The 26219-nt window shown below is 41.1% G+C and overlaps 1 protein-coding gene across 6 annotated transcripts in view; it reads right to left on the bottom strand.

Moving 5' to 3' along the window:
* LOC138740776 (malate dehydrogenase, cytoplasmic-like) overlaps positions 1-26219 on the bottom strand; it is a 46082-nt gene that overhangs the window by 10968 nt on the left and 8895 nt on the right. For 5 of the 6 annotated variants that reach the window (XR_011343162.1, XM_069893853.1, XM_069893855.1 and 2 more), the window contains 4 exons: positions 19160-19335; positions 9921-10043; positions 1432-1596; positions 618-731 (listed from right to left, as the gene is read on the bottom strand). Coding sequence is in view for 5 of the 6 variants with exons in the window: in XM_069893853.1 (XP_069749954.1) it covers positions 618-731; positions 1432-1596; positions 9921-10043; positions 19160-19335 (578 nt within the window). In the remaining variant the exon portion in view is untranslated. The remainder of the gene's footprint in view (positions 1-617; positions 732-1431; positions 1597-9920; positions 10044-19159; positions 19336-26219) is intronic. The other variant, XM_069893857.1, reaches the window with a different exon arrangement.

Below are 26219 nucleotides of genomic sequence, written 5' to 3'. Positions count from 1 at the left end.
CTATCTGGTCAAGCAGCGTTCATAGGAGAAGATATATGACCGACATTTCGGGCCTGAGCCCTTCTTCAAGGTACGAAGACCCCCGAGGAAGAACTCAGGCCCAAAGCATCCGTCATATTTTTCTACTTCCCATGGGCGCTGCTTCGTAGTAAAGGCAGTGCTGAGTTCCTCCAGCTTTTCCGTATGTTTTTATGTTTGTGTATTGCAAATTTTCTCATTGCGTCTTGGTTCATGTGACAGTAAATTTAATTTTTTTTAAAATTTAGACGTATAGCATGGCAATGAGCCTGTACCAGCCAAATATGCCAATTAATCTATGATCCCCATAATATTTTCAGGGTGGGAGGAAACCAGACCAGCCATAGGAAACCCATGCGAACATGCAGAGAACATACGCATTTACAAAAGGCAGCGGATTTGAACCTGGGTCTCTGGAGATGTTATAGAGTTACACTAACCACTACACTAATCGTGCTGACTCTTCCACTCCCCGTCAGCCCAATGTGCCATCCCGGACTCTGTGAACGGAGGGCTGTTGGTATGTGGCCCCGTCGCACACTGCCATGTCACACCACTGCTCTGTAAACCCTCCCCACCGATGCCCGGAGAGAGTGTACCTCCTTCGTCCCAAGCCACCAAGCCCTCAGGTGGTCGCAGATGGCTTTGGTGACAGATGCAGCGCTGGAGAGTTTGCGAGAGCGGACCACAGACGCTTCCCGGTGCTGAACGGCCTGTGGGGAGGGTGGGGGCGAGAGATGGACTGTAGAGGGTTAACAGGTGAGTGAGTTGTTCTACAGTCAGAGGAAATGCTGGCAGATCAGGTCTGGTTTGCATGTGTGAGAGTGTGAGAGAGAGAGCGAGAGCGAGAGCGAGAGAGAGAGAGAACAAACATAAAGGTAAAAGTGCGTGCATGTGCGCGTGTGTGAGCACGCACGTTGGGGGGGGGGGGGGTGGGATGGGAGAATGGGATGGAGAAAGAGGGAGATGGAGAGAAGAATGTGTTAAAGACAATAGGACAGAGTGTCCAGTATGAATGGATGGATGGGGGGGGGGGGGAGAGAGAGAATTAACAAATATGTAGAAAGACTGACTGATGAGGATATTAAGAAAGAACAGAGAGAGAGAGAGAGAGAGAGAGAGAGAAAAAGAGGGGAAAGTGACAAGACAGAAAAAGAGAGGAGGGAGAGGAGCAAGGGAAAGGGAAGGGAGTGAAGGGGGAATGGGGTGGAGTGGGGGAAGTGGTGGAAAGGAGTGAAGGGGCAGGGCAGTGAGAGGGAAGGGGGAAGGTATTGAGGAAAGGGGGAAGGAGAAGTGGAAGGGAAGGTCACTGGATGAAGGGGAGGGAGCAGAGGTAGGAGGGGAGGGAAGGACTGGTTTATGGGAAGGAGGGGAGGAATCATGGTCTCTGATTGAAGGTAGGGGAGCACCTACCGTGATGAGATCCCTATCAAGCCACTGGTCGTGGCGGAGTGGAATTTTGCATGAGCCGCAGGAGATGGTGGCGAGCTGTGTGTCAGCGATAGGGGCGCCAGAACATTTGCCCCAGACAACCACGTTGCTAATGACCCCGGGATCGGTTCCCAGTCTATGGGTGAGCTGCAGACACAGGGGTGAATAGACAGCAATGAGCTCAGCAAGGGAGCATCGACTGCCACACCACACCTCACCCCCCCCCCAATACTCTCCGGACACAAACGCCAAATGCTCCCTCCAATTCCCCCCTCTCCCTCTGATTCCCCCACATTCCCAGATTCCCCCAACCCTCTCCCCAATACACCTCCACACTCTCCTGATGCCCCCACCCTCTCTCCAATTCCCCCCACTCTCTCGACACCCCCAACCTCTCTCCAGATACCCCCATCCTCTCTCCGATTTCCCCCGACCCTCTCCTGATTCTACCCTCTCCGATTCCCCCAACCTTCACTGATTCACCCCTAAATCCTCCCTTCACCCTCTCCTCGATTCCCCTGAGCCTCTCCCAATTCCCCCCCGACCCTCTCTCTGGTTCCCTGATTTCCCTGGTAACAATATTAATATTTGGGGAGAATTCATAAGATTTAGAGTAGGTCACATACATACACAATTTAAAACATCTTATTTGAAAGACTGAAGAATTCACATTGCAAGATCTCTGGAGAATGTAAACCTTTCACAAGTAGGTGTTAATTGAACTGATGCCAACCTCACTGACAAAAGGCAAAGGAGGAAAAACCCAACACCCAACCCCAACCAACCAATTTTCCCCTGCAACCGCTGCAACCGTGTCTGCCTGTACCGCATCGGACTTGTCAGCCACCAACGAGCCTGCAGCTGACGTGGACATTTACCCCCTCCATAAATCTTCGTCCGCGAAGCCAAGCCAAAACAAAACAAAAACAAAAACATAAAATGCTTGACCATTGTCTTGCTGAAGTCAAATTGTCTATCCGTACCCTTTCTACAAAGTGCTCATAGAAAGGTCAATTCTGGATTGTTGTTAACTAAGATAACAACTTGAGAAGAAGAAAGAACTCCTGTTGTTTTGCTTTGGGGTTTTGCAAGACATGAGTCACATGCTCTCTTTGGAGTTTAAGTTGGAAAAGAGAGTTAAGAGCTCAGTCAGTCAATCAGTGTGTGGGACACTGACAAATAACTGAAAAGTGCAATCCAGGGAAAACTGTTTGAAACTGACGAAAGCAAGTTCCAGAGCAGTAGATGGTTGGAAGTGCTATCTGTCTGATGTTTCTCTTGAAATAGAGGAAGGAATGGAACTTTGTGGTGGCTTGAAGAGGTTACCATCTAGAAGACCCTAATGGGGCAAGTTTCATCAGCGAGAGGTGACTAGTGGTGGTACCTCAGTTTTTTTTTAAATTTTATTTTTCACACCATAAACCACATTGACCAAGATACATACATTTTCCTTTTCAAATATATAGTGTCATTTTCTCCCCCCCCTCCCTCCTCCCATCCCACCCTCCCTACCTCACCCACATTGACCAAGATACATACATTTTCCTTTTCAAATATATAGTGTCATTTTCTCCCGGCCCTCCCTCCTCCCATCCCACCCTCCCTACCTCCCCCCCATTCATTTAAAGTACAAAATCTAAGATACATTAAACCAGTCAAACAATGTTGTCACTCAATAAAAATAAACAAGAAATGCCACTGAGTCAATTCTTTTCATTTCCTTCTCCTTTCGTTATTTTAGGTGGTAGATGTCCCCGGTAGGTTTTCTCTATTGTGTTTCATGTATGGCTCCCATATTTGTTCAAATATTTCAATATTATTTCTTAAACTATATGTTATTTTTTCTAATGGAATACATTTATTCATTTCTATATGCCATTGTTGTATTCTCAAATTATCTTCTAATTTCCAGGTTGACATAATACATTTTTTTGCAACGGCTAGAGCTATCTTAACAAATCTTTTTTGTGCACCATCCAAATCAAGTCCAAATTCTTTGTTTTTTATGTTACTTAGGAGGAAGATCTCTGGGTTTTTTGGTATATTGTTTTCTGTAATTTTATTTAATATCTGGTTTAGATCTTCCCAAAATTTTTCTACTTTCTTACATGTCCAGATTGCATGAATTGTTGTTCCCATTTCTTTTTTACAATGAAAACATCTGTCAGATACTGTTGGGTCCCATTTATTTAACTTTTGAGGTGTAATGTATAGCCTGTGTATCCAGTTATATTGTATCATACATAACCTCGTGTTTATTGTATTTCTCATAGTTCCAGAGCATAACTTCTCCCATGTTTCCTTCTTTATCTTTATATTTAAATCTTGTTCCCATTTTTGTTTAGTTTTACCATTTGTTTCCTCATTCTCCTTTTCTTGCAGTTTAATATACATATTTGTTATAAATTTTTTGATTATCATTGTATCTGTAATCACATATTCAAAATTACTTCCCTCTGGTAACCTCAGACTGCTTCCTAATTTGTCCTTCAAGTAGGATCTCAGTTGGTAATATGCCAACACTGTATCTTGAGTTATATTATATTTATCCTTCATTTGTTCAAAGGATAATAATCTATTGTTTGAAAAACAATTTTCTATTCTTTGATCCCTTTTTTCTCCCATTCTCTAAAGGAAAGGTTATCTATTGTAAAAGGGATTAACTGATTTTGCGTCAGTATTAGTTTTGGTAATTGGTAATTTGTTTTATTCCTTTCTACATGAATCTTCTTCCAAATATTGAGCAGATGATGTAATACTGGAGAACTTTTACGTTGTACCAATTTTTCATCCCATTTATATATGTTCAGGTATCTTCTCCCCTATTTTGTCTAGTTCTAATCTAGTCCAATCTGGCTTTTCCCTTGTTTGATAAAAATCTGATAGGTATCTTAATTGTGCGGCTCTATAATAATTTTTAAAGTTTGGCAGCTGTAAGCCTCCTTGTTTATACTATTCTGTTAATTTATCTAGTGCTATCCTCGGTTTCCCCCCTTTCCATAAAAATTTCCTTATTATTTTCTTTAACTCCTTGAAAAATTTCTCTGTCAAGTGTATTGGCCATGCCTGAAATAGGTATTGTATCCTTGGGAAAATGTTCATTTTAATACAGTTTATCCTTCCTATTAGTGTTAGTGGTAAATCTTTCCAATGCTCTAAATCGTCCTGTAATTTTTTTCATTAGTGGATAATAATTGAGTTTATATAGATGGCCGAGGTTTTTATTTATTTGTATACCTAGGTATCTTATTGCTTGCATTTGCCATCTGAATGGTAATTCCGTCTTAAATTTTGAGAAATCCGCATTATTCATTGGCATTGCTTCACTTTTATTTGCGTTAATCTTATAACCCGACACTTCTCCATATTCGTTCAATTTCTTATGTAATTCTTTTATTGATAATTCTGGTTCTGTTAAGTATACTATAACATCATCTGCAAATAAACTGATTTTATATTCCTTGTCTTTTATTTTTATCCCTTTTATTTTAATTTCTGTTCTTATCAATTCTGCTAGTGGTTCTATAGCTAACGCGAAAAATAAGGGTGATAGTGGGCATCCCTGCCTTGTTGATCTGCTTAAATTAAATTGCTTTGATATATATCCATTTACTGTCACTTTCGCCAATGGCCCCTTATATAATGCTTTAATCCAATTAATATACTTCTCTGGTAAACTGAATTGTTGCAATACTTTGAATAAATAATTCCATTCTACTCCGTCAAAGGCCTTCTCTGCGTCTAAAGCAACTGCTACTGTTGGCGCTTTATTCCCTTCTACTGCATGAATTAAGTTAATAAATTTACAAATATTGTCTGTTGTCCGTCTTTTTTTAATAAATCCAGTTTGGTCTAGATTTACCATTTTAGGTAAATAATATGCTAATCTGTTTGCTAATAGTTTAGCTATTATCTTATAATCTGTGTTAAGTAAAGATATTGGTCTATATGACGCTGGTGTGAGTGGATCTTTCCCTTGCTTTAGTATTACTGTAATTATTGCTGTTTTACATGAATCTGGTAAGCTTTGTGTTTCATCAATCTGGTTGATTACTTCCAGGAGTGGCGGAATTAATAAATCTTTAAATGTTTTATAGAATTCTATTGGGAATCCATCCTCTCCAGGTGTTTTATTATTTGGTAGTTTTTTTATTATCTCGTGTATTTCTACTATTTCAAATGGTTCTGTTAATTTATTTTGTTCCTCTATTTGTAATTTTGGTAGTTCAATTTTAGTTAAAATTTCATCTATTTTGTCTTCTTTCCCTTCGTTTTCAGTTTGGTATAATTGTTCATAGAATTCTCTAAAGTTTTCATTAATCTCCGTTGGATTATATGTGATTATTTTGTCTTTTTTCCTTGATGCCAATACCATTTTCTTAGCTTGTTCTGTCTTAAGATGCTATGCTAGAATTTTGTGCCTTTTTTCCCCTAGTTCATAATATTTGTTTTGTCTTCATTATGTTCTTCTCCACCTTATATGTTTGTAGTGTTTCCTATTTTATTTTTTTATCTGCCAATTCTCTTCTTTTAGTTGTATCTTCCTTCATTGCTAATTATTTTTCTATATTTACTATTTCCCTTTCCAACTGCTCTGTTTCCTGATTGTAGTCCTTCTTCATCTTGGTTACATAACTTATTATTTGCCCTCTGATGAATGCTTTCATTGCGTCCCATAGTATAAATTTATCTTTCACTGATTCCGTATTTATTTCAAAGTACATTTTAATTTGTTTTCAATGAATTCTCTAAAATCCTGCCTTTTAAGTAGCATGGAGCTTAATCTCCATCTATACATTCTTGGAGGGATGTCCTCTAACTCTATTGTCAATATCAAGGGTGAATGGTCCGATAATATTCTAGCTTTATATTCTGTTTTTCTTACTCTGTCTTGGATACGAGCTGATAACAGAAATAGGTCTATTCTTGAGTATGTTTTATGTCTACCCGAATAATATGAATATTCCTTTTCCTTTGGGTGTTGTTTCCTCCATATATCCAAAAGTTGCATTTCTTCCATCGATTTAATTTAAATTTGGTTACTTTGTTCTTTCTGTTAATTTTTTTCCCAGTTTTATCCATATTTGAATCCAAATTAAGGTTGAAATCCCATCCTATTAATATGTTCCTTTGCGTGTCTGCTATCTTCAAAAAAATATCTTGCATAAACTTTTGATTTCTTCGTTTGGTGAATATACATTGAGTAGATTCCAAAACTCCGAATATATCTGACATTTTATCATTGCATATCTTCCTGCTGGATCTATTATTTCCTCTTCTATTTTAATTGGTACATTTTTACTGATTAATATAGCTACTCCTCTTGCTTTTGAATTATATGACGCTGCTGTTACATGTCCTACCCAATATCTCTTTAATTTCTTATGCTCCATTTCAGTTAAATGTGTTTCTTGCACGAATGCTATATCAATTTTTTCTTTTTTCAGTAAATTTAGCAGTTTCTTCCTTTTGATTTGGTTATGTATTCCGTTAATATTTAAAGTCATATAGTTCAACGTAGCCATTTTATACTTTGTTTATCTTCCCTTTCCGTTTCCTCATCATCACCTTTCCTTCTTATCCATTTCTGCTTTCTTGTTTTGAACACTTTACAACATTTCTAAAACATCAAACATTTTCCTTATTCTCCTATTTAAAACTTCTTTAACCCCATTCTCCCCTCCCCCTCCTGAGTGGCCCTTTATCCCTTGTCGGGCAACCACATCTCCCCTCTCCATTTGGATTTGCGAATTCATTCGCAAGCGTCAACTGATTTTGCAGTGACCGTAACTCCTCCCCACCCAGCCCTGACCCCCCCCAGAAAAGATTTCAATTTTCATATATAACAAAGGTCACTCTTTTAATTCCCTCCTTATTTCCTATATTCCCTTTCATTCCCTTATTAATTCTTATCTATACTCTATATATTTTCCTCTAAATAGGGATACACTCATTTATACATATATATATATATATATATATATATATACCCATATACACACATACATATAGTTCGTGGTCATTTTTACTCTCATTACATGTCTTCATCTCTCTGCTTGTTTTGTAGTTGTTCTGCAAATTTTCGTGCTTCCTCTGGATCCGAGAATAGTCTGTTTTGTTGCCCTGGAATAACTATTTTAAGTATTGCTGGGTACTTTAACATAAATTTATATCCTTTTTTCCATAGGATTGTTTTTGCTGTATTGAACTCCTTCCTCTTCTTCAGGAGTTCAAAACATGTCTGGATAGAAAAAAACTTTTTGACCTTTGTATTCCAGTGGCTTTTTGTCTTCTCCTATTTTTTTCATTGCTTTCTCCAATATATTTTCTCTTGTTGTATACCTTAAGAATTTTACTAAAATAGATCTTGGTTTTTGCTGCGGTTGTGGTTTCGGGGCGTGTTCTATGTGCCCTCTCTATTTCCATTTCTTCCTGTAATTCTGGTCTTCCTAGGACCCTGGGGATCCAATCTTTTATAAATTCTCTCATATTCTTGCCTTCATCTTCCTTAAGGCCCACTATCTTTATATTATTTCTTCTATTATAGTTTTCCATTATATCTATCTTCTGAGCTAACAGCTCATGTGCCTCTTTAACTTTTTTATTAGATTCTTCTAATTTCTCTTTTAAGTCCTCTACTTCAATTTCTACGATTATTTCTCATTCTTCCACATTATCCACTTTTTCCTATCTCTGATATGACCAATTCTATTTTATTCATTTTTTCTTCTGCCCTCTTAATTCTTCTTTTTATCTCATTAAATTCTTGTAATTGCCATTCTTTCACTGATTCCATATATTCTTTAAAAAAAAATATATCCATTGTCCTGCCTTTCCCTTCTTCTTCCATTTCTCTATGTTCTTCTTCTTCTTCCTCTGGGTTGGCCATCTGTTGTTTCCTTGTTTTCTTTCTTGTTCTCGTTATTTTCTATGTTCTCTTCCTGTTGCTGTGTTGTAGCTGTCACACTCAGCTGTGGAGATCGACTCCTCAGCTGTTCCCCCCTCTCATCAGTGTGTTTCTTTTCATGCGCATCACGCATGCGCGACTCCTCGCGCATGCGCAGTTGCGCACTTTTACTCGGCACCGCGAGCCATTTTTGTAGTCCCGAACTCGGGACTTCCACCGACCTTAGGGAGCGGGCTTCTCTCTCCGCGGCGGGCCTCCTCGGACAGGTAAGGCCTTCATCTTCTTCTTCCGACGTTCTTTCATCTTCTCTTCTTCCCGTTGCTTTTGACTTTTCTCTCTTCGCTGCCATTTTCTTCTCACCTTTACTTTTACTTTGTTTTAATTTTTATTCTTGTACCTTTGTGTTTTGTGTTTTTTTTTCAACTTTTCCGGAGAGGGCTGGAATTCCCTGACCGGCCACTACTCCATCACGTGACTCCTCGTGGTACCTCAGTTGTGGAAATCATGGAGCAACAAATATCTCTCTCTGCAAACCCTACAAGATCCTTCCTGAGTGGTAAACATTTACCTTTCAAGCACCAAGCCTGGTGAACTTTATACATGTTAAATTCTGTGCACAGTATGGTGATTGCCTGCAATCAGAGAACTTGGAAGAAGTGAGATTGAACTGTGAACCAAAGAACTTTTCCTGAATTTACACACACATTGCATACACTTGCGCTTACAATTAGAAGGGAGTAATTTGGGTTAGTATAGAGTATAGTATAAGAATAAAGTTAAAGTTTGATTCTATTTTCATGTTTGAAGTTGATTAAAAACCTTTGTTTTGAAAGCCACTTTTCTTGGTGAATGTCTATTGCTGTTGGGTTTTGGGGTCCTTTGGGCTCGTAATACCTCAAACTCTGTCCCCGATTCCCCACCTGACCTTCTCTCCGATTCCTCCATCTCCTCTTGACGATTCCCCACCCGAACCTCCCTGTTCCTCTCCCCATTACCTAAAGCTCTTTCCTATTCCCCTACCCTCCTCTCCAATTACTCCCGACCTGTCTCCCAACTCTCTCTTCGAATCCCCATCGAATACTTCCCTACCCCCCTCTCTAAATCCCCATCGAATCCTTCCCTACGCCCCTTCTCCAAATGCCCATCGAATCCTTCTCTACCCCCCTCCGATTCCCCAACCCTCTGATTCACCCCAAAATCCTCCCGACACCCTATCCCCGATTCCCCTGACCCTCTTCCCAATTCCCCATACCCTCTTCCCGATTCCCCTGACCCTCTCCCCGATTCTCCACCCAACTCTTTCTCTGAATCCCCACCAAATCCTTACCTACCTCCTCTCCAATTCCCCCTGACCCTCTCTCTGATTATCCCAACCCTCTCAGATTCCATCTGATCCTCTCTCTGATTCTCCAAATTCTTTTCATAAACCTTTCCGGTGCCCCCACCCAACTTCGTAATTCCGTCCGGACCACACCCCACCGCCTCTCCGAGCTGACGTAAGGAGATTCCCGTGAGCATCATCCCAGCCAGTTCCCGGCATCTGCATCCTTGCCTGCTCCCTTACCTGGGCCTGAGCTCGGTTCTGATCCAGCCTTGCCAGGCAGGTGAAATTTTCCGGAGGGAGGGATGGCGCAGAAATCATGGCAACCAGGCAGTCGGTGTTGGCCAAGTCTCCCACGACCAGGACCTGCAGATCGACCCAGAACAAGAGTGCGTCAGGCTCAGAGTTCTGCCATCCCTGTCCCCAATGCCTGATCTCCCACTAATCAAGTTTATTGTCACGTGCAAAGACATACATTGAGAAAGTTTGTTTTGAGACCAGTCTAGCTAGCTAGGCCGTACATTGTAGAGCAGAACTGTGCTGATGACACAACAGCCGTTGGCCTCACAGCAACAACGATGAGTGGCACTACAGAGAAGAGGTAAAAAATCTCATGAAATGGTGCAAGAGGAACAACCCAAGTCTCAACATGAACAAGATGAAGGAGATGATCGTGGGTGTCAGGAGGACCAGGAATGATCGCCCTCCACTAAACATCATCAACTCTGTAGTGGAGAGAGCAAACAGCACCAAGTTCCTTGGAGTTCACTTAACTAGTGACCTATCATGACACACATCTCCTCATTTGTCAGGAAGGCGCAACAGCGACTCCACTTCCTGAGAAGACCGAATCGGCCAAGGTTACCAGCCACTGTCACGTCACCTTTCTACAGGAGCTCTATCGATAACGTCCTGGCCAGCTGCATCACAGTGTGGAGTACGGTTGCTGCAGAGAAACGGATCGGAGGTCAACCCACAGGGCTATAAGAGTGGCAGAAAGGAGTCTCCATCCACCTCCCCACCACCCCTTGACGTGATCTAGTGGGAATGTTGTCCTAAGAGGGTGTGCAAAATCGGTGAAGACCCCCTCCACCCCCGCATCTTTCCTGTCGGTGGTTGGGGGGGGGGAAAGATACAGGAGGATCAGAGCCAAGTGAAACCACACGTGAGCTGTGGTTCCTCAGAGGCTGAGGAACAGCTTCTTCCTGGGTGCAGGCAGTGAGGACGAGCAAAGGAAAAGCTGGCACTCACCTTCTGAAACTCATATTCATGAAAGAAATTTTATTTATTTATTTGTATATACGAATACTTATCCTGGCTGTTTGTCTGCTTGTGTGTTACGTCTGGTTCTGTTCTGTGTGTTTTGCACCAAGGACCAGAGAATTGTCGAGTGCATTAAGGTGAAAATAAATGATTTGAGTAGACAAAGTGTGTTCAGCTACAAGGGCAATGTTATTGAATTTGGGTTAAACACAAAAGTCTGCAAACGTCAGGGTTATAGCGCTATACATAAAATGCTCTAGAAACTCAGCAGACCTCGCAGCATTTATGGGGAGGATGGTAATGGAGAGGTCGTAGCTACCACAGGGCGGCGCTCTTGCGCTCCTATTTGGAGAACACGTTGCATGTCAATGCAAGACTCACCCCCAAGTCATCAAGGTGACCCTTGCGATTGGCCCACCTCAATCACCAGGTGCTGCAGACCAGACAGCCTGCCTGGACTCAGCCCTGACCTTCATCCAATTGGTCCGGGTGAATCACCTCGGCTGACCCCTGCACTTGGCTTCGAGCCACTGGCCACAGCAGCCAACAGCGCCCAGCCTGCCCCAAGTGATTGCACCCCCCCTCTCCAATACTGCCTGCAAAACTATAAAGGACCATGTGCCCCTTTTGGACTCCTCGTGGCACATAAGTAGCGCCTTCCGCACTGGGTTGGGGAGAGTCCCGAGGTCAGGTAGCAAGAGCCGTGTCTGTACCGGTCAAGGGATGGAGGCACACAGAATCGTCTTGATCCTGATTGTATGCATTTGTAATTTCCCCAGTTTCTGTCAGTTTCTCCCTTGTTATTTCAATCTTCTTCAGCATGATGCTGAACCAAGCCATGAACGACCCCAACAATGAAGACGCTGTTTACATCCGGTACCGCACGGATGGCAGTCTCTTCAATCTGAGGCGCTTGCAAGCTCACACCAAGACACAAGAGAAACTTGTCCGTGAACTACTCTTTGCAGACGATGCCGCTTTAGTTGCCCATTCAGAGCCAGCTCTTCAGCGCTTGACGTCCTGCTTTGCGGAAACTGCCAAAATGTTTGGCCTGGAAGTCAGCCTGAAGAAAACTGAGGTCCTCCATCAGCCAGCTCCCCACCATGACTACCAGCCCCCCCACATCTCCATCGGGCACACAAAACTCAAAACGGTCAACCAGTTTACCTATCTCGGCTGCACCATTTCATCAGATGCAAGGATCGACAATGAGATAGACAACAGACTCGCCAAGGCAAATAGCGCCTTTGGAAGACTACACCAAAGAGTCTGGAAAAACAACCAACTGAAAAACCTCACAAAGATAAGCGTATACAGAGCCGTTGTCATACCCACACTCCTGTTCAGCTCCGAATCATGGGTCCTCTACCGGCACCACCTACGGCTCCTAGAACGCTTCCACCAACGTTGTCTCCGCTCCATCCTCAACATCCATTGGAGCGCTTTCATCCCTAATGTCGAAGTACTCGAGATGGCAGAGGTCGACAGCATCGAGTCCACGCTGCTGAAGATCCAGCTGCGCTGGATGGGTCACGTCTCCAGAATGGAGGACCATCGCCTTCCCAAGATCATGTTATATGGCGAGCTCTCCACTGGCCACCGTGACAGAGGTGCACCAAAGAAAAGGTACAAGGACTGCCTAAAGAAATCTCTTGGTGCCTGCCACATTGACCACCGCCAGTGGGCTGATAACGCCTCAAACCGTGCATCTTGGCGCCTCACAGTTTGGCGGGCAGCAACCTCCTTTGAAGACCGCAGAGCCCACCTCACTGACAAAAGGCAAAGGAGGAAAAACCCAACACCCAACCCCAACCAACCAATTTTCCCCTGCAACCGCTGCAACCGTGTCTGCCTGTCCCGCATCGGACTTGTCAGCCACAAACGAGCCTGCAGCTAACGTGGACTTTTTACCCCCTCCATAAATCTTCGTCCGCGAAGCCAAGCCAAAGAAAGAATCTAAAGTGTACATTTTCCCCTTGCGTATCATGCATGCATGTATGCTCACGTTTATATAGCATTTTCACCCTGTTGCCCTGTATTGGAGGATTTAAACCACAGCTTTAAACCATGTTTTTTGCTCCTGCAAGGCTGAGAATCAGTAACCTGCTTGAGTCTCAGCAGACATCAGCTAAATTCCACCATGAGGCCCAGAGATGCAGTTATCTAACAAAAAGTCATCTGTGTACCAAGAACATTTAATCTTCCTGCTTGTTTTGGTCACAGTCTTTCAGGCAGACCTAACCTTTTTTTTTTAAATTTTTTATTTTTCACACCATAAATCACATTAGCCATGATATACACTTTTTCTTTTTCACACATATACAGTGACTTTTTCTCCCCCCCCCCCCTCCTCCCAAGCCACCCCCCCATCCCTCATCCATTTTAGGTATACAATCTAGGTTGCATTAAGCCAGTCAGACAATGTTGTCATTCAACAAAAATACACCAGAAATTCTACTGAGTCCATTCTTTTCTTTCCTTCTCCTTCCATCAACTTAGGTAATGTTTGTCCCCAGTAGGTTTTCGCTATTGTATTTAATGTAAGGCTCCCATACTTGTTCGAATATTTCAATATTATTTCTTAACCTATATGTTATTTTTTCTAATGGAATACATTTATTCATTTAAATTTAGTAGTTTCTTCCTTTTAATTTGGTTATGTATTCCATTAATATTTAAAGTCATATAGTTCAGTGTAGCCCTTTTATATTTTGTTTATCTTCTCTTTCCGTTTTTCCATCATTACCTTTCCTCCTTTTCCATTTCTGTTTTCTTATTTTCAACTCTTTATAAGACAACATTCCTACAACATCCAACATTTTCCTTATTCTCCTATTTCTATCTTCTTTATCCCCAATCTCCCCTTCCCCTCCTGAGTTGTCCTTTATCCCTTGTCGGACAACCACATCTCCCCTCTCCATTTGGATTTGCGAATCCACTCGCAAGCGTCAACTGATTTTGCAGTGACCGCTATTTCCCCCCACCCAGCCCCCCCCAGAAAAGATTTAACTTTTCATGTCACAAAGGTCACTCTTTTAATTCCCTCCTTATTCTCTCTATTCCATTACCTTCCCTTATTAATTCTTGTCTATACTATCTATATTTTCCTCTAAGTATAGATACATTCACGTATGCACATTGTCTCTATTCACTCTTATACCTCTTTACCCGCATACATATCAATCGTGATCATTTTTACTCTCATTACCCGTCTTCATCCCTCAGTCTATTTTTGTCTTTACCCACATACATATCAATCGTGATCATTTTTACTCTCATTACCCGTCTTCATCCCTCAGTTTATTTTTGTAATTGTTCTGCAAATTTTCGTGCTTCTTCTGGATCCGAGAATAGTCTGTTTTGTTGTCCTGGAATAAATATTTTCAATACCGCTGGATGCTTTAGTATAAATTTATACCCTTTCTTCCATAAAATCGCCTTTGCTGTATTGAACTCTTTTCTCTTCTTTAGGAGTTCAAAACTTATATCTGGATAAATGAAGATTTTTTGCCCTTTATACTCCAGTGGTTTGTTGCCCTCTCTTACTTTTTCCATTGTCTTCTCCAGTACCTTTTCTCTTGTAGTATATCTTAGGAATTTTACTACAATAGATCTTGGTTTTTGTTGTGGTTGTGGTTTAGAGGCCAATACTCTACGTGCCCTTTCTATTTCCATTTCTTGCTGTAGTTCTGGACATCCTAGGGTCTTAGGGATCCACTCTTTTATAAACTCCCTCATATTCTTGCCTTCTTCATCTTCCCTAAGGCCCACTATCTTTATGTTATTTCTTCTGTTATAATTTTCCATTGTATCTATTTTTTGAGCTAGTAGTTCTTGTGTCTCTTTAGTTTTTTTATTAGATTCCTCCAATTTCTTTTTTAAGTCTTCTACCTCCATTTCTGCTGCTACTGCCCGCTCTTCCATCTTGTCCATTTTCTTTCCCATTTCTGTTAAGGTCATATCTATTTTATTCATTTTCTCTTCTGTGTTGTTTATTCTTTTTCTTAAATCATTAAATTCCTGTGTTTGCCATTCTTTAAATGACTCCATGTATCCCTTAATAAGAGAAAGTACCACCTTTATCTTGCCTTTCTTTTCTTCTTCTATTTCACTGTACTCTTCCACTTCCTCTTCTTCTTCCTCTGGGTTGGCCATCTGTTGTTTCTTTGTTGCCCTTTCCTTCTCTTCTTTCTTGTTTCTATTGTCTTCTGTGGTCTCTTCTTGCTGCAGGTGTTCTGCAGCTGTCGTTGCCGGCTGTGGAGATCGACTCCCCAGCTGGTCCCCCCTCCCGTCGGTGTGTTTTTTTTCATGCGCGGTTGCGCACTTTTACTCGGCTCAGCGAGCCATTTTTGTAGTCCATTATTTACCGACCTGAGGGAGCAGGTTTCTCTCTCCGCAGCGGGCCTCTTCGGACAGGTAAGGCCTTCACCTTTTTCCTCCGTTGTCTTCTCTTCCTCTCTTCTTACCGTTGATTTTGATTTTTCTTTTTTTGTCGCCATCTTCTTTCCACCTTTATACTCACTTTTCTGTAACTTTTATTTCTGTGCCTTTGTGTTTTCCTTTGTTTTTCCCGACTTTTCTGGAGAGGGCTCAGGCAGACCTAACCTTGATGCAAAATAAACCATTGTATTCAAAGTGATAAGCTGAAAGTTGTGTTATTTGATAGAAGCCTAGCCATGCTAGCTTGCTTGCTTATCTTTCTTGCTGTGCTGGGAATAGGTGCTTGAGTAAGCAGTTTTCGGGTAATATAAGTCATGGTCCCGCTGCTGAAGTTTGAGACTCTCCGAGAGGTGGCAACATCTCTCAGCAAGAAGAACTTCTAGAGTCTAGCCAACTTCCCGGTCGCGGGAGGTGGAGAAGCTGCTACCGGCACCCCGACAACCTACCTTTATGGAAGAAAGGGTATAAATTTATACTAAAGCATCCAGCGGTATTGAAAATATTTATTCCAGGACAACAAAACAGACTATTCTCGGATCTTTGGCCGTTGGGACCAGTCCAGGCGTTGATAAGTATAATTGGGAAGGGCTTGCACACTGTAGAATTTGTAATCAGCTTTAGAATTTGTAATAAAGATTTGTATAAACTGAAGTGCTCTCGGCATGTGTGTCTATTTTCTTTCGGTAGCTCAAACACTGTGACCAATCTAAAATGAACAAAGTGAGAGGTACAAGTTTACCCAGGACATGCCATGTTTGCAACCCCAAAATAAATGTTTGCTTTGTACCCGATTTTGGTCCGGTTCTTAACCTGTGGAATCCACGTGAACCCTTACAACCAGGGTACCTGACGTTTCAGGTCTGAGCCCTTCCTCAAGGTGTGAGCAAAAAGTGGGCAGGTTAGGGGGAAGACTACAAGCCAACAGGGAAGGCCAACATGGGTGGGAGGGGTAGAAAAGAAAAAAAGCTGAGAAGTGTTGGGGAGGGGGAGGAGTATGGAGAGCTGGAATGAAGACGGAGGGATAGAGAAAGAGAGTCCTGGAGACTGGAGAAATTGATGTTAATGACATCTGGTTGGAGGGTGCCCAGACAGACGATTAGATGTGGTTCCTCGAATTTGCAGTAGCCTCAGTTTTGGCCATGCACGAGGATAGTCATGTCAGTATGGGAATTGAAATGGGATGTCCCCACTATTACGGCGGACAGAGCAAAGGCGCTCGATGGAATGGTCTCCCAGTCTGCGTCCAGTCTCTGATGTAGAGGGCACGACAGGAGCACACGGTGCAGTCAACGATCCCCCACAGGTGCTCACGTGTGGTTTCGCTTGGAAGCTCTGCTTGGGGCCCTGAATGGTGGTGAGAGAGGGAGTGTTTGGAGGAGAGGGGAGGAGGTACTGGGGTGAGGTTCCTTCAGGAATGCGATAACAGCAAGATACACACTGCCTCCCCCCCACCCCCGTGTGATTTCGTACTTGTGAACCTTCTTCCTGAGATGGGGGGGGGGCGGGTGTGAAGAGGATGTGGCGGGGTGGGTGGGATGAGTTTTCTAGTGCATTGGCTGTTTTTCCGAAGCAGCGGGAGTTGTCGGTGGAGTCTGTGGAGGGGAGAGGAGGGGTGTGCTCGTCAGCACCTGTGTGTGTTTAGGTGAGTCTGTAAATGTCATAGAATCATCAAACATTTATTCCCAGTTCAGGTCCTTCGGCCCACAATGTTGTGCTGAACTACAAGTATCTACCAAAAAGGAACTAAACCCTCCCTACCCCATAACCTATTTTTCTTTCATCCCTGCCTAAGAGTCTAAGTGGTCCTAATGTTCCAGCCTCCCCTGCCATCCCTGGCAAGGCATTCTAGGCACCCACTACTCTAGGTAAAAAAACTCATCCCTGAAACTTTACTTCCTTCACTTTGAACAGATGTCCGCTCCTACCCTGGAAAAAAGGTGCTGGCTGTCAACCTTTATCTGTGTCTCTCATGATCTTGCAGACCTGTATTATGTCATCCCTCATCCTTCTTCGCTCCAAAGAGAAAAGCCCCATGAGACATATTTTCCAATCCAGGCAACACCTTGGTGTAATCCTGGTTGATCTGGATCCCTCCTGCTGGGATCTGTCTGTTCCAAGTGGAATTCTGCTGGGATCCTGTTCCACATGTTCTCCTCCTGGGATCCTCCTGTTCCATGTGGGATCCTACTGTTCCACAGGGGATTCTCCTGCTGGGATCCTCCTGTTCCACGTGGGGTTCTCCTGCTGGGATCCTCCTGTTCCACGTTGGATTTTCCTGCTGGGATCCTCCTGTTCCATGTGGGATTCTCCTGCTGGGATCCTCCTGTTCCAGGGGAATCCTCCTGCTAGAATCTACCTGTTCCATGTGGGATTCTCCTGCTGGGATCTTGCCGTAACTCTCCTGTTCCATGTGGCTCAGTGCCATGATCTGAGGGGTTTTTATGGCAGTGGGATCGGGCATTGATGCAGCTCCATGCTAGCCCTGAATGACATGGGTTAGCCTAAAGAGAGAATCACGGTGTCAGGGACCTGGGTAGGGGTACCGAGAGAGAGAGAGAGAGAGAGAGAGAGAGGTGAAACAAGTTCTCTCAGCCAGTGTGTGTAACACTCAAAGCTTGGTGGAACTGAGAGCCAGCAGAAGCTCCAGAGTGACGGATGACTGGAAGTCCTATCTGTCCGATGTTTCTCTTGGAATAAGAGAACAGAAAGGAACTCTGTGGTAGCCTGAAAGAAAGAGGTTATCATCTGGAGAACCCTGACGGGGCAAGTTTCATCAGCAAGACAGTGACGCAACTAATGGTGGTACCTCAGTTGTGGAAATACTGGAACAACTCTCTCTGCAAACCCTGCGAGAATCTTCCTGAATGGTAACCATTTACAGCACCAAAGCCTTGTAAACTTTATTCATGTTAAATTCTGTGCACAGTATAAGAATTGCCTGCAACCAGTGAACTTGGAGGAATGAGAAGTGAGATTGGACTGTGAACCAAAGAACTTTTCTTACATTTACACACACATTATATACACATGCGCTTAGAATTAGAAGGGGGTTAAGTTAGGTTAGGTAAGTCAATAATGGTAAGTTAAAGTTTGATTCTATTTTCATGTTTAAAGATAATTAAAAACAATTTTTGTTTAAGTGAATACTTGTCTTGGTGAATGTCTATTGCTGCTGGGTTTTGGGCTTGTAACAACGCTGACAATCTGGGCAGATTCAGGAATAACATAACAATTTACAGCACGGAAACAGGCCATTAGACCCTTCTAGTCACGATGCCGAGACCGGATCCCCTCGTTCTCTAATCCCAAGTGATTTCCAATGGTTAACATGGCACAGCACTCCTCTCTGGGGGCGGGGATGGAACTTCAGCTGCACGATCTCAAGCACGTGCGCGCACACATGCACACACACACTGCACAACATACACTCACTGATGCACTCATACCTATGCGTGCACACATGACCACAAACACGCACAACAGACACATACACACAGACAATGCACATGCGCAATACACACGCTTGCACACCCATACAAACACACCCTCCATGAAAAAGGGGACTGAGGACCTCCAAGGGGCCTGGGAAAGATCCAGGAGGAGAGGATTTACCTGGAATGAGGTGCCGGGGCAGGGGTGTCAATTATGATGTTCAGGAGATGCAGGCAGGTATGTGGTCAGTGAGGGTCATGGACGAGGTCCAGACATAGGCAAATAGGACTGGGCCAGCATGTTCATGTTGGGCTGAAGAGTCTGCTCTGCACTGTACAACCTCCTACCTTGACGGTCTTCTTGGCGTAAGCATCCAAGGCGTGACCGTACGACCTGAACCTCCGAGCGTTGGCCGTCAAGAGATGGTCATGCCTCACAGCCTCCCACGTTGGGCGCGGATCCAGCAACACAGCGACATCCGCTTCCCTGAATCCCACCTCCTCCTGGTGCGTCACCGCCACTCCTGCGGAAGGGTGGAAACTCCATTCAACAACCCTGGCGCATCTGTGATGCATCTTGGAAGGTCATACTTTAAGGCAGAGTACAGGGTTAATGGCCGGTTACTTAACAGTGTGGATGAACAGAGGGGCCATAGGGTCCAAATCCATACATCCCTCAAGGTCGCTCGGACAGGAGGGGGGGGGGGAGTCACGTGATGGAGTAGTGGCCGGACGGTGAACTCCAGCCCTCTCCAGAAAAGTCGAAAAAAATAAAGGAAAACACAAAGGGACAAAAATAAAAATTAAAGTAAAGTGAGTATAAACGTGGAAAGAAGATGGCGACGAAAAAAGAAAAATCGAAACCAACGGTAAGAAGAGAGGAAGAGAAGACAACGGAAGAAGAAGGAGAAGGCCTTACCTGTTCAAAGAGGCCCGCGGTGGAGAGAGAAACCCGCTCCCTCAGGTTGGTAGAAAGTGGACTACAAAAATGGCTCGCTGAGCCGAGTAAAAGTGCGCAACCGCGCATGCGCATGCAAAAAAATACACCGACGGGAGGGGCGACCAGCTGGGGAGTCGATCTCCACAGCCGGCAATGACAGCTGCAGAACAGCAGCAGCAAGAGGAGAACATAGAAGACAACGAAAACAAGAAAGAAGAGAAGAAAAGGACAACAAAGAAACAACAGATGGCCAACCCAGAGGAAGAGTACAGTGAAATGGAAGAAGAAGGGAAAGGCAAGACAAGGGATATACTTTCTCTTATTAAAGAATACATGGAGTCATTTAAAGAATGGCAAGCACAAGAATTTAGTGATTTAAGAAGAAGAATAAACAGTACAGAAGAGAAAGTGAATAAAATAGATATGACCTTATCAGAAATGGGAAAAAGAATGGACAAGGTGGAAGAACGAGAAGCAGCAGTAGAAATGGAGGTAGAGGACTTAAAAAAGAAATTAGAGGAATCTAATAAAAAAGTTAAAGAGACACAAGAGCTGTTAGCTCAGAAAATAGATATAATGGAAAACTATAACAGAAGAAACAACATAAAGATAGTGGGCATCAAGGAAGATGAAGAAGGCAAGAATATGAGAGAGTTTATAAAAGATTGGATCCCCAGGATCTTAGGATGTCCAGAACTACAGCAAGAAATGGAAATAGAAAGGTCACATAGAGCATTGGCCTTCAAACCACAACCACAACAAAAGCCAAGATCTATTTTAGTAAAATTCCTAAGATATACTACAAGAGAAAAGGTACTGGAGAAAACAATAGAGAAAGTAAGAGAGGACAACAAGCCACTGGAGTAGAAAGGGCGAAAAATCTTTATTTATCCAGATATAAGTTTTGAACTCCTGAAGAAGAGAAAGGAGTTCAATACAGCAAAGGCGATTTTATGGAAGAAAGGGTATAAATTTATACTAAAGCATCCAGCGGTATTGAAAATATTTATTCCAGGACAGCAAAACAGACTATTCTCAGATCCAGAGAAAGCACGAAAATTTGCAGAACAATTAAAAAATAGACTGAGAGATGAAGACGTGTAACAAGTGTACGAAAGACCGCGAACTAAAAACACACATAAGTTTTGAACACCAGAAGAAGAAGAAGGAGTTCAATACAGCGAAAGCGATCTTATGGAAAAAGACTATTCTCGGATCCAGAAGAAGCAAGGAAATTTGCAGAACAACTACAAAACAAGCAGAGAGATGAAGACATGTAATAAGAGTAAAAATGACCATAATCTATATGTATGTGGGTAAAAAGGTATATGTGTGTATAAATATATAGTGTGCATACATGAATGTATCCGTATTTAGAGGAAAATATATAGAGTATAGACAAGAATTAATAAGGGAAGGAAATGGAATAGAGGGAATAAGGAGGCAATTAAAATAGTGACCTTTGTTACAAATGAAAAGTGAAATCTTTTCTGGGGGGGGCTGGGTGGGGGGGAGTTACGGTCACTGCAAAATCAGCTGACGCTTGCGAGTGAATTCGCAAATCCAAATGGAGAGGGGAGATGTGGTTGTCCGACAAGGGATAAAGGACAACTCAGGAGGGGAAGGGGAGATTGGGGCTAAACAAGTTTTAAATAGGATAATAAGGAAAATGTTTGATGTTTTAGAAATGTTGTCTTATAAAGTGTTCAAAACAAGAAAGCAGAAATGGATAAGAAGGAAAGGTAATGATGGAGAAACGGAAAGGCAAGATAAACAAAGCATAAAATGGCTACACTGAACTATATGACTTTAAATATTAATGGAATACATAACAATATTAAAAGGAATAAACTGCTAAATTTACTGAAAAAAGAAAAAACTGATATAGCATTTGTGCAAGAAACACATTTAACTGAATTGGAGCACAAGAAATTAAAAAGAGATTGGGTAGGACATGTAACAGCAGCATCGTATAATTCAAAAGCAAGAGGAGTAGCTATATTAATTAGTAAAAATGTGCCATTTAAAATAGAAGAGGAAATAATAGATCCAGCAGGGAGATATGTAATGGTAAAATGTCAGATATATTCGGAGTACTGGAATCTACTTAATATATATTCACCTAACGAAGAAGATCAAAGGTTTATGCAAGATATTTTTTTGAAGATAGCAGATACGCAAGGGAACATATTAATAGGAGGGGATTTCAACCTGAATTTGGATTCAAATATGAACAAAACTGGGATAAAAATTAACAGAAAGAACAAAGTAACCAAATTTATAATTAAATCGATGGAAGAAATGCAACTTTTGGATATATGGAGGAAACAACACCCAAAGGAAAAGGAATATTCATATTACTCGGCTAGACATAAAACATACTCAAGAATAGACCTATTTTTGTTATCAGCTTGTATGCAAGATAGAGTAAGGAAAACAGAATATAAAGCTAGAATACTATCGGACCATTCACCCTTAATATTGGCAGTAAAGTTAGAGGACATCCCTCCAAAAATGTATAGATGGAGGTTAAACCCCATGTTACTTAAAAGACAGGATTTTAGAGAATTTATTGAAAGACAAATTAAAATGTATTTTGAAATAAATACGAAATCAGTGAAAGATAATTTTATACTATGGGATGCAATGAAAGCATTCATTAGAGGGCAAATAATAAGTTATGTAACCAAGATGAAAAAGGACTATAATAAGGAAACAGAGAAGTTGGAAAGGGAAATAGTAAAAATAGAAAAAGAATTAACAATTAAGGAAAATACAACTAAAAGAAGAGAATTGGCAGATAAAAAATAAAATAGGAAACACTACAAACATATAAGGTGGAGAAGAATATAATGAAGACAAAACAGAAATATTATGAACTAGGTGAAAAAACGCACAAAATTCTAGCACGGCAGCTTAAGACAGAATAAGCTAAGAAAATGGTATTGGCATCAAGGAAAAAAGACAAACAAATTACATATAATCCAAAGGAGATCAAGGAAAACTTTAGAGAATTCTATGAACAATTATACCAAACTGAAAACGAAGGGAAAGAAGGGAAAATAGATGAATTTCTAACTAAAATTGAGCTAGCAAAACTACAAATAGAGGAACAAAATAAATTAACAGAGCCATTTGGAATAGTAGAAATACAAGAGATAATAAAAAAATTACCAAATAATAAGACACCAGGAGAGGATGGATTTCCAATAGAATTCTATAAAACATTTAAAGATTTATTAATTCCGCCACTCCTGGAAGTAATCAACCAGATTGATGAAACACAAAGCTTACCAGATTCATGTAAAACAGCAATAATTACAGTAATACTAAAGCAAGGGAAAGATCCACTCACACCAGCGTCATATAGACCAATATCTTTACTTAACACAGATTATAAGATAATAGCTAAACTATTAGCAAACAGATTAGCAGAGTATGTACCGAAAATGGTAAATCTAAACCAAACTGGATTTATCAAAAAAAGACGCACAACAGACAATATTTGTAAATTTATTAACTTAATTCATGCAGTAGAAGGGAATAAAGCGCAAACAGTAGCAGTTGCTTTAGACGCAGAGAAGGCCTTTGACAGAGTAGAATGGAATTATTTGTTCAAAGTATTGCAAAAATTCAGTTTACCGGAGAAGTATATTAATTGGATTAAAGCATTATATAAGGGGCCATTGGCGAAAGTGACAGTAAATGGATATGTATCAAAGCAATTTAACTTAAGCAGGTCAACACGCCAGGGATGCCCACTATCACCTTTATTGTTCGCGTTAGCTATAGAACCACTAGCAGAATTGATAAGAACAGAAAATAATATAAAAGGGATAAAAATAAAAGACAAGGAATATAAAATCAGTTTATTTGCGGATGATGTTATAGTATACTTAACAGAACCAGAACTATCAATAAAAGAATTATATAAGAAATTGAAGGAATATGGAGAAGTGTCGGGTTACAAGATCAACGTAAATAAAAGTGAAGCAATGCCTATGAATAATGCGAATTTCTCAAAATTTAAGAAGGAATCACCATTTAGATGGCAAATGCAAGCAATAAGATACCTAGGTGTACAAATAATAAAAATCTCGGCCAACTATATAAACTCAATTATTATCCACTAATGAAAAAAATTACAGGACGATTTAGAGCATTGGAAAGATTTACCACTAACATTAATAGGAAGGATAAATTGTATTAAAATGAACATTTTTCCAAGGATATTATACTTATTTCAGGCACTACCAATACAACTGACAGAGAAATTCTTCAAGGAGTTAAAGAAAATAATAAGGAAATTTTTATGGAAAGGGGGGGAAACCGAGGATAGCACTAGATAAATTAACAGAATGGTATAAACAAGGAGGCTTAAAACTGCCAAACTTTAAAAATTATTATAGAGCCGCACAATTAAGATACCTATCAGATTTTTATCAAACAAGGGAAAAGCCAGATTGGACCAGATTAAAATTAGATAAAATAGGGGAAAAGATACCTGAACACATATTATATAAATGGGATGAAAAATTGGTACAACATAGAAGTTCTCCAGTATTACATCATCTACTCAATATTTGGAAGAAGATTCATGTAGAAAGAAATAAAACAAATTATCAATAACCAAAACTAATATTGACGCAAAACAAGTTACTCCCTTTTACTATAGATAACCTTTCCTTTAGAGAATGGGAGAAAAAAGGGATTAAAAGAATAGAAAACTGTTTTTCAGGAAATAGATTATTATCCTTTGAACAAATGAAAGATAAATACAATATAACTCAAGATACAGCGCTGGCATATCACCAATTGAGATCCTACTTGAAGGACAAATTAGGAAGCAGTCTGAGTTTGCCAGAGGGAAGTAACTTTGAATATGTGATTACAGATACAATGATAATCAAAAGATTTATAACAAATATGTATATTAAACTGCAAGAAAAGGAGAATGAGGAAACAAATTGTAAAACCAAACAAAAATGGGAACAAGATTTAAATATAAAGATAAAAAAGGAAACATGGGAGAAGTTATGTTCTGGAACGATGAGAAATACAATAAATATGAGGTTACGTATGATACAATATAACTGGAATCACAGGCTATACATTACACCTCAAAAGTTAAATAAATGGGACCCGACAATATCTGATAGATGTTTTCGATGTAAAAAAGAAAGGGGAACAACAATTCATGCAATCTGGACATGTGAGAAAGTAGAAAAATTTTGGGAAGATCTAAATCAGATATTAAATAAAATTACAGAAAACAATATACCAAAGAATCCAGAGATCTTCCTCCTAAGTAACATAAAAAACAAAGAATTTGGAATTGATCTGGAGGATGCTCAAAAAAGATTTGTTAAGATAGCTCTAGCCGTAGCAAAAAAATGTATTATGTCAACCTGGAAATTGGAAGATAATTTGAAAATACAACAATGGTATATAGAAATGAATAAATGTATTCCATTAGAAAAAATAACATATAGTTTAAGAAATAATATTGAAATATTTGAACAAATATGGGAGCCTTACATGAAAATAATAGCGAAAACCTACCGGGGACATGCACTACCTAAATTAACGAAAGGAGAAGGAAATGATAAGAATTGACTCAGTGGAATTTCTTGTTTATTTTTATTGAATGACAACATTGTTTGACTGGTTTGATGTATCTTAAATTTTGTACTTTGAATGGATGGGGGGGGGAGGTAGGGAGGGTGGGATGGGAGGAGGGAGGTGGGGGAGAAAATGGCACTGTATATGTTTGAAAAGGAAAAAGTGTGTATCATGGTTAATGTGGTTTATGGTGTGAAAAATAAAAAAAGAAAAAAAAAAGGTCGCTCGGACAGATAAGAAGGCCGCTGGGATGCTGGGCTTCAATAGTTGTGGGATTGAGTTCAGGAACCGTGAGGTAATGTCAGAGCTCTACAAATCTCTAGTGAGACCACACTGAGAGTATTGTGTTCAGTTCTGGTCACCTCATTACAGGAAGGATGTGGAAGCGATGGAGATGTCGCAGAGGAGATTGACCAGGATGTTGCCTGGATTGGAAAATAAGTCTTACATAGCAGAACTGGGACTCTTTGGAGCGAAATGGATGAGGGGTGACTTAATGGAGGTCTACAAGATTATGCAAAGCTGAGATAAGGCAGGCAGCCAGCACCTTCTCCCAAGGGCAGGAGTGGCAAACACCAGAGGACAAAGTGATGGGAGGAAGGTTTAGGGGAGATATCAGGGCCAAGTGTTTTTATACAGAGAGGGGTGATGGTGGAAGCTAGAACAATAGGGGAATTAAGGAGGCGCAGACACATGGACGAAAGAAAAATAGAAGGCTATGAGGTAGGGAGGGTAATTTTTTTTATATATAGGTCGCGCATCATTGGTCTATTCTGAGTGGTAATGTCCTATCTTATAGAAACGTGTAAAATTATGAAAGGCATAGGTAAGATCGAGGTAGGTAAA

This window comes from Narcine bancroftii, chromosome 8 (genome assembly GCF_036971445.1).
Source record: "Narcine bancroftii isolate sNarBan1 chromosome 8, sNarBan1.hap1, whole genome shotgun sequence".
NCBI lineage: Eukaryota > Metazoa > Chordata > Chondrichthyes > Torpediniformes > Narcinidae > Narcine > Narcine bancroftii.
This window is presented reverse-complemented; position numbering and strand designations above follow the sequence as displayed.